We start from the raw sequence: 13,397 nt of genomic DNA on the forward strand, positions 1-13,397 counted from the left end.
AACTGGCTTCTAGTCATGGCTTGAAATCCTAAATGGGGCTGCTGAGTATACTGCAGAATGCCCTTTGTAGGCAGAGCGGCAGATCCACTGGTAGAAACAGATTAAAAATGATGGGGTGGTGAAATATTTGAACTAACTGTGCATCCAACTGGCTTGTGCTCAAAGGTGCCTGACCATCTCCCAGTGGGGGACAAAGCTCAAAGATCTTTTGATCCCAATGAGGTGGGACTTTTACTGTAAATTCTCCCAAACACTATAAATTAGCTTGGTGCAAAACTGTCAGATGTTGAATATGAACAAATGTGTCTGCAGTGAAAGAGTGGTTTTAGGGAGAGGCAGGTGATGTTAAAAACTTTCTTTATCCAGGCATCATACCAGGAGATCCCAACAAACTGAAAAGTCTCTACAGCCCTCTCCTCCCTCCTGAGAGCTACCAGCGCCCCGGTTCAGAAGCATGAGCGTTTAATCAATCTTACCTCAATGTGTTTGTGGAAATAGCAACAATGCCCTCTGGACACTGCTCAGAAGCGAAGCCAGATGCAAACTCTAGAGTCTCATAGGACAGGGGGGTTAGATGAAAGCGGGACTGATAAGAATAACTCAGCCATGAGCGACTGGACATGGCCAGCACCTGGGGAAGGAAGAGAGACAGCAAATTCACCAATCTGGACATGAGGGGCCAGTTAATTCCCTGCAGCATTAAACAGAGTGCGCACATTCCAGTAATTACACTCTTAGTCACTGGAAAATCCAATCAATCACTGTGGGCATAATTTCACTCTGCCCAGAGACCGACTTCAAAACCACTCCCCCTCTAAGGAGCAACTTCCAAGGGAGCAACCTCACGGTTCAGACATCACTGATTACAAGAATGGCAACCTGGTCCCAAACTGAGTTTTGGAAAATCCAATTTTCTCTACAAAAGCCAATATCAACAGAAATGCTTACATGGCTTTTCTTTTTAAACAACTGTTTTTCAAAGGAAGTAGGTTTCTTTAAACAAACATTCCCTGTCATGTTGCAACCTGAATATTGCAGTATTGTGCTAGTGCATGAAAAGTGACACTGATTAGAAACATAAATGGAGCTAACTAGTGTATTTGCAGTCAACCTAAGAGGAGTGCAGAAAGCAAACAAATGGCATAAACAGTGCAAAGTAAATTAGACTTAAAACTCCTTCAGCTTTAACCTAAAGGATTATTTATATCTCAATTATTAGTTAAAATGATTTGGAGATGACCATGTTCTTGGCTGGGCAGCCAGACAGAGTTATACTAAATAATGTACATTAGACTCAGGGGGTGTCACTTGATCTCAGTACAGAGGGGAATGCAAGAGTTTGGCCTCGAAATAGAAAATGTATTGCTCTATTTTAACACTTCTCTTTCAAGAATCTAAAAGAGCTTTACAGGTATTAATGAATTAAGCCTCAAATCCTCCACAATACACGTTATCCCCATTTTACAGATGAGGGGACTGTGTACAGCAAGATGAGACTTACCCAATGTATCACAACCTAGAGCAGAATCCAGACCCCACCCCTCACCCCGTCCCCTGCACTGGCCATCACTAACCCAGCACTTCTCAACCCATGAAGTGTGATCCAAAAAGGGGTGAACCCAGGGGTGGCTGCTTTCCCCAGTGCCACAACAGAAGGGCTGCAAATACGATTCTAAAGGACTGGATCCTCAACTCCAAATCCAGCAAATATTTTGCTTCAGCCACAGATGAAGGCAGCTGACTAGTCCCTGGATAACCACCTCCAGCCCTCTTAACACAGACGGGAGGAGACCATAACTTGCTTTGGGTCAAAGCAAAATAAATGCCACTACACATCAGGCAGCCGGAGACTGTGTGGATGCTCATGCAGAGCTTTCAGGCTTCATATCCGTGCAGGAGAGGTCAGCTAAGAGGCACTGAAAGTGTCTAACAGAATCTGCTTAGCGCTTTTACAAATACAGCAGAGTGGCGGCCTGCAAGTCAGCACAGTCCCAGCCCAAAGAGGGCAGTAGAGGGAAGAGGAGTCAGACAAGCATTGCAGGGCATCATCTCTTAAGAACCAAGGCCAGGCTGACCCAAACCAGGGTGGTTATGTCAAGCATGAGCTATGTCCCAAGCAGCTCCAGAATGAAGCCACCCGGCTCTTCCTCCTGTACAGCAAGCTGGTCCTGTTCTCCACCTTTCCCACCGACGAGGGGAGCTGGCACACTGCACAGGGACCAATATTGACACGACACAGCGACATCTTGCTTTACTTACCGCCTCTTGGCCTTGCATTCGGACTCGGAAGAGTTTCACGGGGCGTGAGCCAAGGTACCTGGTTCTGGTATCAGAAAGATCTCCAGTGACTGGATCCAGGACAGTTCGCAGCAGCACACCGTTCTTTTATTTAGGCGAGAGAGAAAACTCACTTAGTTCATGATCACAGAGACAACACTGGCCGAGGCAATTATACTTAATGAGAGAAGATGCAGTTTTTAACTAATCAGTCTTTTTTTCCTCTTTCTTTTTTTAAGAACTGAGGCACAAAGCGACTTTCCCGAAGTCACAAGGGAAGTCTATGGTAGAACTGGTCATTGACCCCAGATTCCAAGTGCAGCGCCTTCCAGTTCCTCTCACCCAAACCCTCTTCCCTAATGATCAAAGAGTTTACAGTCTGGCAACAAACAAGATGCCCAAGTAAAGATCCTGGGCTAGACTATTTGGAAGAGCCCGGTAATTTTTACCCCACGTAGGACTTATCAAAACAACATTTCTATCACACCATCACCTAGCTCTGCTCGTGCAAGACTGGACAATGGGGAGATTACTGGAGCAGACCCTGGGGTGACATGCATGCTGCACCCGGGCTCTGCCCTCAAGGGGCTCTCTGCACAGCTGCCCAAGAACATTTCATGGAGAGAATAGTTTCTTTATAATCATCCTCTTCTCAAAAGGGAGCCAAAGCATAAAAATGCATGATTAGTGCTAGGCAACATCTCAAAGAATTTGCTTTCTTTTCATCAGTGGGGGTATTCACCTAAAATCTAATTACATATGGGGACTTGCTTAACAGCTGGAGCAACTGGGGTATTCCAGACAGGCCCATATACAAAGCGGAATTAACTGCATGACTCAGACGTTATATCCTGACGGGGATGTCCACATGGAAAGTCTCAGGACGCTGCAGTGGACAATATAATGAGCATTTAATAAAGTCTTTCAGGCTGAATGTCTCTCGGAAGGGCTTGTAGGAACCAGGCAAGTACGCCTCACCTGTAATCCAATGTTCAGGTACAGGAAGCCAATGGAGCCCCTCTCGCCCAGCTCATCCTGTTTTTCTGCGCCACCCATCTCCACGATACACAGTGATTCTGGCTGTGCAGGGAGGGCCTGCATACTCAAGGGCTGTAAGCAATCCTGTAAGAGACAGAAAAGGACACGAACATGCAATTACCACAAGAGATCCAGCTTTCTATCTAAGGAGCCTAAAGGTCACCTTTCAAAATTTGTAAAGAACAGTGTTCAATTCACATAGGAAACCCTAAGAGAATTATTTATGGTTTCCTAGTGCACAAGAGTTTTGGATCCATCTGCCTCACCTCCTGGCTTTCCCCAAATGATGTTGCATTTGCACTTGAGCAGTCTGGCACAATGGCTAGTGGTCCTGAACTTAACTGCTGAGCACTCTAGCGAGAGGCTGGTGGCCTAATGTAAGCAGTCAGAAGTGTCAGAAAAAGTTAGCAGCCAGTTCAGGCACAAAACCTATGGGTCTAATATTTACTGGGGCTGTCAAGCGATTAAAAAAAATGTATCGCGATTAATAGCGCTGCTAAACAATAATAGAATATCATTTATTTAAATATTTTTGGATGTTGTCTGTAAAAAAACAAAAGAAATAGTATTTTTCAATTTACCTCATACAGGTACTGTAGTGAAATCTCTGTCATGAAAGTTGAACTTACACATGTAGAATTATGTACAAAAATAGCTGCACTCAAAAACAAAACAATGTAAAACTTTAGCGCCTACAAGTCCACTCAGTCCTGCTTCTTGTTCAGCCAATCGCTAAGACAGACGAGTTTGTTTACATTTACAGGAGATAATGCTGCCCCCTTCTTGTTTACAATGTCACCTGAAAGTGAGGACAGGTGTTCACATGGCATTGTTGTAGCTCGTGTCGCAAGATATTTACGTGCCAGATGCACTAAATATTCTTATGTCCCTTCATGGGTCAACCACCATTCCAAAGGACATGCTTCCATGCTGATGATGGGTTCTGTTCAACAACGATCCAATGCAGTGTGGAGCAATGCACGTTCATTTTCATCATCTGAGTCAGATGCCACCAGCAGAAGGTTGATTTTTTTTTGGTGGTGGTGGTGGTTCGGGTTCTGTAATTTCTGCATCGGAGTGTTGCTCTTTTAAGACATCTGAAAGCATTCTCAACACCTCGTCCCTCTCAGATTTTGGAAGGCACTTCAGATTCTTAAACCTTGAGTTGAGTGTTGTAGCTATCGTGAAAAATCTCACATTGGTACCTTCTTTGCGTTTTGTCAAATCTGCAGTAAAAGTGTTCTTGAAAAGAACATGTGCTGGGCCATCATCTGAGACTGTCATAAAATTAAATATATGGCAGAATGTGGGTAACAGAACTGGAGACATACAATTCTCCCCTAAGGAGTTCATTCACAAATTTCATTAATGCTTGATTTTTTTCAACGAGCATCATCAGCGTGGAAGCATGTCCTCTGGAATGATGGTTGAAGCATGAAGGGGCATACGAATCTTTAGCATATCTGGCATGTAAATACCTTGCAATGCCTGCTACAAAAGTGCCACGTGAACGCCTGTTCTCACGTTCAGGTGACATTGTAAATAAGAAGCAGGCAGCATTATCTACTGCAAATGTAAACAAACTTGTTTGTCTGAGCGATTGGCTGAACAAGAAGTAGGACTGAGTGGACTTGTAGGCTCTAAAGTTTTACATTGTTTTGTTTTTGAGTGCAGTTATGTAACAAAAAAAAATCATTGGTAAGTTGCACTTTCATGATAAAGAGATCGCACTACAGTATTTGTATGAAATGAACTGAAAAACACTTTTTTTTTTGTTTTTCACTTTTACAATGCAAATATTTGTAATAAAAAATAACAATATAAAATACACTTTGTATTCTGTGTTGTAACTGAAATCAATATATTTGAAAATATAGAAAAACACCCAACAACATTTAATAAATTTCAGTTGGTACTCTACTGTTTAGCAGTGCAATTAAAACTGCAATTAATCGCTATTAAACTTTTTGAGTTAATCTCATGAGTTAACTGTGATTGACAGCCCTAATATTTACCATGAAAAGGTGACGCAAAACCAAGCCTATTTTAACTATCCATTAAAAAAAGGCTCTCTTTGCCTCAGGTAAATGGATGAGTAGAAGTCTGCAAGGGGACCATCAGCAACCATGCTTGAGAAACCAAAGTCTGTGCCTACTGGAAACTGAGAGAGTTTATGATGTAGGCAGGGTATAGCCTCCTATGCCTTTAGACCAGGGGTGGCCAACCTAAGCCTGAAAAGGAGCCAGAATTTACCAATGTACATTGCCAAAGAGCCACAGTAATACGTCATCAGGCCCCCATCAGCTCCACCCCCGCTCCCAGCGCCTCCCACCCACTGGCAGCCCCACCCATCAGCGCCTCCCCCTCCCTCCCCACACCTCCCGATCAGCTGTTTTGTGGCGTGCAGGAGGCTTGGGGGGGGGGAGGGCATGGGTAGGCTCAGAGGAGGGGGTGGGAAGGGGTGGAGTGGGGGCAGGGCCTGTGGCAGAGCCAGGGGTTGAGCAATGAGCGCCCCCCGCCCCCCCCCGGCGCATTGGAAAGTTGGCGGTAACTCCAGCCCCGGAGTCAGTGTCTATACAAGGAACCGCATATTAACTTCTGAAGAGCTGCATGTGGCTCCGGAGCCACAGGTTGGCCACCCCTGCTTTAGACCCTACTGATTGTGGACATCAAGGGGTAGCTGTGATGGGGGAGTCTGCCAAGGGTTCAAAATCAAAGACTGCATTCAGTCCTGATTCAGCAGGGGGACAAAACGCACTCAATTTTACTCATTCCCCACCACTGGCTAAAAACTCTGGTTTGGATTGGACCATCAAACTTTCCTTGTAAAGGAAATTCTGGAACTCACAGGAAGAGCGTTCACAGGCTGCACTATGTTTAGCTGAAGAAACAGACTGTTCTAATTACAAGGGTGCAGTAGCAAAGAATGACAAACTTTAATTTTACAGACTTCTATGTCTGCAGCGTGTAGGTGCCGTACCACTGATGGGCAACTTTCCCAAAGAACCCCAAAGCAGAAGCAAACTCCCCAAACATCCAATCCTGAGCTCCATTCTGTAGCTGCTCCCACTAGATTCAACAGCAGCTCTCTGGGTGGAGTGGCTTGAGAATCAGGCCCAAAGTAACAGAGTAAGGAGTCTTCCCTAAAGGCACACCACAAGTTTTACCCTCAGAGCTAGGGTGGGCGACAGCAGTACAGCTGGGAGGTGTACGTCCCAGCATCGGTAAACAGACACGTGTTAGCTCGGCTCAAGTTAGCATTTAAATACAGCAGTGTGGCTGCAGCGGCACGGGCGGTGGCTCGGGCTAGCTGTCCAAATATGTACCCAGAGAGCCTGGTGGGATTGTCCTCAGGTGCTAGCCCGAGCTGCCATGGCCATACTGTTATTTTTAGGCGCTAACTCAAGCGGAGCAAGCGTGTGCACGTCTACCTGTGCTGGGGGATTACACCACCCAGCTGCTGTGCAGACACACCCTAATCTTAATTTCACAGAATGCCTGGATAAATCTAGGGCCATTGGTACATCCCAATCTGAGGCAGAAGAAAATATGGCAACACTATTGTACTGTCTGCAACGGATGACTATATGGAAGGTATCTTGGTATTGGTTCGATAACACGACACAATCCCAACTGAAGCATTCATGTAATAAGGACATGGCAGCACAGGAAGCAAACAAAGCTGGATGTTCTTCTAAAACATCTGCTCTAGGAATTATTTTGGGAAAGTTCTCTGGCCTGTGTACTACATGAGGCCAGACTAGATGATCACAATGGTCCTTTCTGGACTTAAGACTCTACAAAAGCTCTAAAGCCAAAGTGTCTGAAGACTTCAGACCAGTTGCAAGGAGCAAAGAACAAGCACAATGAAAAAAGCAGATCTCAGGATGTGCTCACCGAAGGGTCAAGGGAAATAATTCTGACAGTGTTGTCCACCAACCCGACGGCAAGGAAGCGGGAACGCTGCTCCCCAGGAGGAACGTTGGCCAAGCTCATGCACACCACATCGGCCGACATCTCCTTCCTCTCCGTGTATTCATTCAGCTGTCCTGACTGAGAAGAAAGGCGCAAAGGGATTATCAACTAGGCAATGGACAAACTGGGTCAGACACAACCACCCACCTCAACCTTCAACCATTGCTCAAGCCAAGGCTCTGGATTTCAAATTTAGTTCACATAACATTGGAAGCACCAGAACACACGACAGAACTAAGAGAAAGCACATAATTTCCAGCCTGAGCTCCGGACTTGGGGGGTTGCGTTGCTCCATCCAAAACAAGCCTTTGAAGATTTGTCCATTTGTATTATCTCATCCAATGACATTCTACGGGCTTTATGGGGTCCCGCCCAGGCCCTATTCTAAAAGGCAACTTCCCTACTGAATCCTACTCTGAGGACACGTCAGAGTTTCAATCCTCACTGAGGCTGTAACCCAGCCTCTGGTTCCTACGTCAAAGCTCTCTGCAGTTTTAAATCCACGTACTGGGTCCATCTCAAAGTAGACTAATTCTCCTCCAGTCAGTGCTATCACCACTTGTCTCTGGTTCACAGCACACTTTACGATGGTTTTCTTTCCTGGTGTCTTCCATTCATTAACCCTTTTGTCTGCTCGGATGTGCCGTATGCCATCTGGATAAACCTAAAGCAGAAAAATAAAACAGAAATAAAATACAACTTATCCATCCATTACGGGACCCAGCTCCCTTGTTTTTCTGACACAGGAGCTCCAGTGGCTCCAGACAGTGACCAGTACCAGAGGTCATTCTAGGCAATTCTCGACCTATTGACTATACAATACACAGACTTGTACAACAAAGCAACCTACAAGCTGGAGACTACTCTCCAGTGGGCTCATGGCAGGGACCCTTTGAAAACCTCTGTGGGCACAGGACTGGGAGCCTGTCACCCCTGAGTTTTAACCAGCTCTGGAGGAACTTGGGACAACAGATTCCAGTAGGTCCAACCTTACTGATAAGGCAAACAAGGAGAGAAGCCTGGATAACAGGGTCATGTTCCCAGAAGTCCACACTGGCCAAGCTTGTGGAACTTCTGGCAGAGCCTTTTCAGCATGGACATCAGGAGCAGCGAAGAAGCCATGGCCCTGCACCAAGTAGAGAATGGCAGATACAGGTGGACAGGATGTCTGAGGGTAACCTTACCTGTACCAAAGCATCATCCCCCAACAAGGAACAGGACAAAGTGGGGGTGGTACCCAGGAATCCAGAGTCAGTCACTTCCTCTACAGTCTCTCCGATAGACAGCACCAGCGTGGCATTTACGAAGGACACGATAATATAGGCATCAAATTCATCTGGTCAGGAAGACAGAGAGGGAAAAGGGCTGCTGATTAGATACAAGGTCTCTAAACAAAAGGGAGGAGACTGTCAAATGACTAACAGTTATTCCTCAAAAATATTACAACAGTAGTTCCTTCATCCACTAGCAGCACTACGCAGAAGTTCGTTTCAGGAAACACCACAGAAGAGAATTAGCCAGCACTGTACCTCAGACCCTCTAAGGTTCAAGATCTAGCCAGTGATTCAGGTGATGGCTCAGAACACAAAGTCAACTTGTGATATGCTGGGTTCTAGAAGACCGTACCACCTACAGCTGCCCTTTAACTGATAAGAAGAGAGGCAGAAACCTTGACGTCTATGCTTGCTCCACTCAACTCTGGAAATTTAAGGGCCCAATGCAACTCCCACTGAAGGCACTGGAAAGACTCAGCTTCAGTGGCCCCATCCTAGAGACCTTTACGGACCCAAGCAATTCTGTTGACTTCACTAGGATTACTCACATCAATAAGGGCTTCTAATGAACTTGGGTGGATGGAGTTATTTAGTATTAATGCAAAAGGAAGTTAGAATATAGACAATGTCAGAAGAGCATTGTCTTGGAGGCCCTTATCACTACCCCTAGCTCCAGCCTTGTCCAGGAGTTGCTAAACAACCTTACATTTATGTAGCCATCTTTATGGGCTCTATGGGTGAATGAGTGGTGGCTGTTAGGGGCTCTCGATAAACACCTGCCTCTGCTCTCACTAGAACACGGTAGGAATGTTGCATTTAGCCTTCGTTGCCAGCCTCTCCCATTGGGTGCAGCTGCAGGCACAGTGCTTTGGAGGTGGAGGAGCTACACCATTCCCAGCTTCTGCTAGTAGGACTCAGAAGAAAAAGCAAGGGAGTGCAGGCAGGAGGTTTGGCTGGGGAGAAGAGGAAGCTCACATCTGCTCCAGTCCCAGGCTTTCCCAGCACTTGTCATGGTAGGAAACTAACAGGAAGTTTTTAAACAAATGTATTAAATAAAACAAGAAATCTTCCTACAATGAAATACAGCTGGATAAATATAAAACTCATCAATCCCACCGGGGAAATGGAGCCAGGAGCTTTGATGTAGAAACCAGACTGTCCCAGATAAACAACTCAACTCCTCTAGAGTGCTGACACTGCTGGCAATGAGTGCCATTTCTTACATACGAAAAATCCGTTTCGCTCAGCACACTGCGAAGTGTTTACAGACCTATTTATCACAGTATGACACAAGAACACTTCGAGAGGGCCAAGAGTTTTCTCTCTGTTCTGATCTTTATCCATTGATCAGTATTTCCCATGATTAGCATGTGAACAGGAGATGGATAAGTAGCAGGTCAATTCTTAAACATGCAATAAAATACAAGACACTCTGCCATTCTTAGAGTTAATTCAGGATGACAGCAAATGCTGGGCAGTGGCTTACAGGGGCCAGTCCCGAACATGCTGTCAATCTACAGCTAGGTCACATGTTATTTTTGAAGGCCCAACTGGTTAGTTGAAATGGTTCAGCAAGTGGTCACTCCTCTCCCCCATCTGTTCAGACAGACAGGTGTTGCAAAACCTGTTGTATCGCACTTGGGGGAGAAAAGTCTCTTACATACAGCTTAAAATATGCACATTTTACTGACCAATACCCGGCACAGAGACCACAGCTTTGTCATCACCATACTGAAGGTCTTAATAGAACTAAAGCCATCCCATCTTGGGCTGCAAGATTACTAACATCAATTACTAGTCTATTAGGTGACTCTGGCTCTGACCCTGCAATGTGACTCATGGAGGTAGACCCCTGCAGATCTCCACTGCCTTCAGGGAGACTCCGTGTGTGTGTGTAAGTCCCCACTGGGATAGATCACATCGCAGGGTCAGACCCTAAGGATGGAATTCTTTGACAGTGAATAGCAATTAAAAGATTAAAATCCTTTTCAGGTATGCAATGGTCTAATAATAGCACTGTTATTGTGTTTGTCTTGTGATCTTTAAAAGTAGATGTTACTGGTTTTACAGAACCCTCATTAGTATATGCTGGTTACTTCCACTAGAGTGGACACCATCACCTGAAAGCCTTATTCATTCTTAATCACTGGAAACCTAGACCAACTTCCTTCAAAGGAAGTTCCAGTAGCCAGCCATCATTCAGACTGCTGAATAGTTACTGATCTATACAAACACTGTCAAAGGATAAACTGAAACATGCATTTTCAAGAGCAAATTTTGAAAATCCCTGTCACTTTTTAGCTATCTCCAGGGCTGTTGCCTTTTGCAAGGGGGCTACCAGTGAGACATATGACTATCTCCCAGCAGCCGTGTGATTAGGAGCAAGACAGAAAGAACTCTGCTCCCATTTGAAAGCAACAGCTGAAAGAGAGTCCTGTTCGAAATCAAATTCCTGTTTGATCATTATTACTTACTTATAGATTTTTCTGTGCACTGATTTACTCTATAATTTGATGAAGTAACTAGAATCTCACATTATACTGGAGTGTTCAATGAATTCATGTTCCATTACAGCCAAAATGTTTTTGCCTGAACTTTTGTATGGCTGTTTATTGTCCCTCCATTGGAACCTTTGAAATAAAGGGCATGATTTAGCAGTATGAAATAAATGAATAAAATGCATTCATCAGGATTCCTGCTTATCAATTTTGCTTTAGACTGTACAGAAGTTAACTGGAACTAGGTTTCTGAGGCACACTGAAAAATACAGTATTAGAATAGAGGGCTGTTTTTTTCCCCCATAAGAAAAATTTCTATTTAACACAGTACAATCCAGTGTAGAGAAAATCCTACTGGCTGGAGTTCTAACTGGAGATGTATTATTCTGCATGCATACATAAAAGGTCAGAGATGATTTCTACTGCTATAATTATGTCAGTTGCCACCTTTCAAGGAAGAGGACTAGTAAACAGAGAAAAATATTTTGATATTTCAGAAGAGTCACAGCTGGATTCCATCTCCAGTTTCCACACAGCATATTTTCTGTAGCTTCATGAATCTGACTTATAAAAAATGGCAGACTTTAGGCACAGTACTTTATACTACAATCTTATACGTTATTAATAAAACATTCTATTTGAGTTTGTCTATTAAAATTCCTTCCTACCAAACCAATCTGTGCCTTTAATCTAACTTCTATACACTGCCACAAAGCTCAGTATAAATGCTAGAAGGAAGTGGGAAGATCAGCGAGCATGTGAATGGATGAGCACAACAACACAGCACAGCAGTGCGCCGATTTTTAGGAGGTGCAGATGGAACAGTAGTAAAAAGGAAGCCCTGGAGAACATGGAATTTCATGGAGACTCTGGGATCAAGTCCCAATACACCACATTTCCCTGGGAAGCCCCACTCATAGGTTAGAGCTCAGGGATATTTCTGTGGTAGGAATTATAGGCTACCTTGTTCTCTGAATCCCTGGACCTTCATATTGATTAAGTTAAAAAGGAGTGTCCAGTTTGCCTCAGGTCTACCTCGCCATTCAAATACATAGATACGCTCCCTTATTTACATGGCAACTCCTGTGTCAAAGCAGTCTCTACATATACACACTCAACGTGCTCATCTTTCACTGGCCTCCTCTGGGGGTTTTGCATGGTCAGTTTGGAAGCAAATCCAAGGGGAAAGCCCACCTAATGCAATTATAGGAATGCTTAGCTAACAAGATCCTGGTTTAGATTTAGTGAAAGCTGACAAAGATTTGAAAGTTACAGTCACTATTGTTCCCAAAGGATCATGGGAGGGGACGGGGATTCAAAGAGCTGCTTTCTGATCCCCAGCCATACAATGAAGGTTTGGGGCAGACAGTACAAATATAAAGATTTCCAACTGCACAAATACTTCTGGAATTCATTTACTGTAAAGTTCAGCATAAAAGTAGCCTCAAGACTGCATTTCTCTCTGGGTAACCTGCGAGACAGCACAGTAGCCCCTAGCAGTAGGTACACACCTGTGGTGATCAGCACCTCCACCACCAGCCACCTGTGGAAGAGAAAAAGAGGCTTGGTATTGGTAGTGTGTATCACCACGTACCAGCCAGGGTTAGTATTTGCCTTGAAGGCTGCAAACCAGTATGTGCTTGCAGAAACCTCCCAGCATGTGCATGTTGTGGCAGAGAGATTCAATTTGGTACCTGGTCAGAGCCAGATAACAGGCATTACAGACAAACCGAAAGCCCTCAGACAGCGACACTTCTGTACAGTTTCAAGAGGAGATGCACATTTTAAAGGGTGCTGCGTTCTCTTTGGTTAAACCCAGTAAAACTAGCTGAAAAGACAAATTGCTAAAATTTGGGGATCAGTTTTATACTGTTGAACGAACAATTGTGCCCAAATGTGGCTGCCCTCATCTTTAAAAGAGAAATGCTGCTCATGGAGCCCACAGAGTCCAGCCTTGTTTGCATGGATCAAGAGGAATGATTGTAAACTGGAACCTGCAGTATCTCTGGGCTACAGTTCTGGAGTAAGAGCGGGGTGGGGTGGGTGGTATTCTGGTCCATTGTATGTAAACGTAGCCATGACCCATAGTCTCCTGACAAGTAGCTAATGTGATCCTCTGGATGCCCCAGACATGGAAGATGCATTAAAGAGCAGTCAATGTGGTAGGATGAGGCAACAGATATCCATTACTCTGTGGACTGTTCGTGCATTCTAGAGACACCTCATTTGCTAGAGCATCCAGTAGCTTGGGTTTGTGGTAGCCAAACTGGAATCTTTCTTGGCTTCCAATTTCTGAGGATGAGCAAGACCGGTATCAACAGCACTCTGGAGACCT

The 13,397-nt window shown here is 44.7% G+C and overlaps 1 protein-coding gene across 2 annotated transcripts in view; it reads right to left on the reverse strand.

Annotated features, from left to right (window-relative positions):
* The window catches only part of LOC112115017 (splicing factor 3B subunit 3), a 56,356-nt gene that overhangs the window by 21,614 nt on the left and 21,345 nt on the right, over positions 1-13,397 (reverse strand). For both annotated transcript variants that reach the window (XM_024211985.3, XM_024211984.3), the window contains exons 12-17: positions 8,475-8,626; positions 7,799-7,954; positions 7,213-7,368; positions 3,256-3,399; positions 2,260-2,382; positions 477-631 (exon numbers count right to left, since the gene is read on the reverse strand). In XM_024211985.3, coding sequence (XP_024067753.1) covers positions 477-631; positions 2,260-2,382; positions 3,256-3,399; positions 7,213-7,368; positions 7,799-7,954; positions 8,475-8,626 — 886 coding nt within the window. The remainder of the gene's footprint in view (positions 1-476; positions 632-2,259; positions 2,383-3,255; positions 3,400-7,212; positions 7,369-7,798; positions 7,955-8,474; positions 8,627-13,397) is intronic.

This window comes from Terrapene carolina, unplaced genomic scaffold (genome assembly GCF_002925995.2).
Source record: "Terrapene carolina triunguis isolate 2854851 unplaced genomic scaffold, T_m_triunguis-2.0 Scaffold165, whole genome shotgun sequence".
Classification (NCBI taxonomy): domain Eukaryota; kingdom Metazoa; phylum Chordata; order Testudines; family Emydidae; genus Terrapene; species Terrapene triunguis.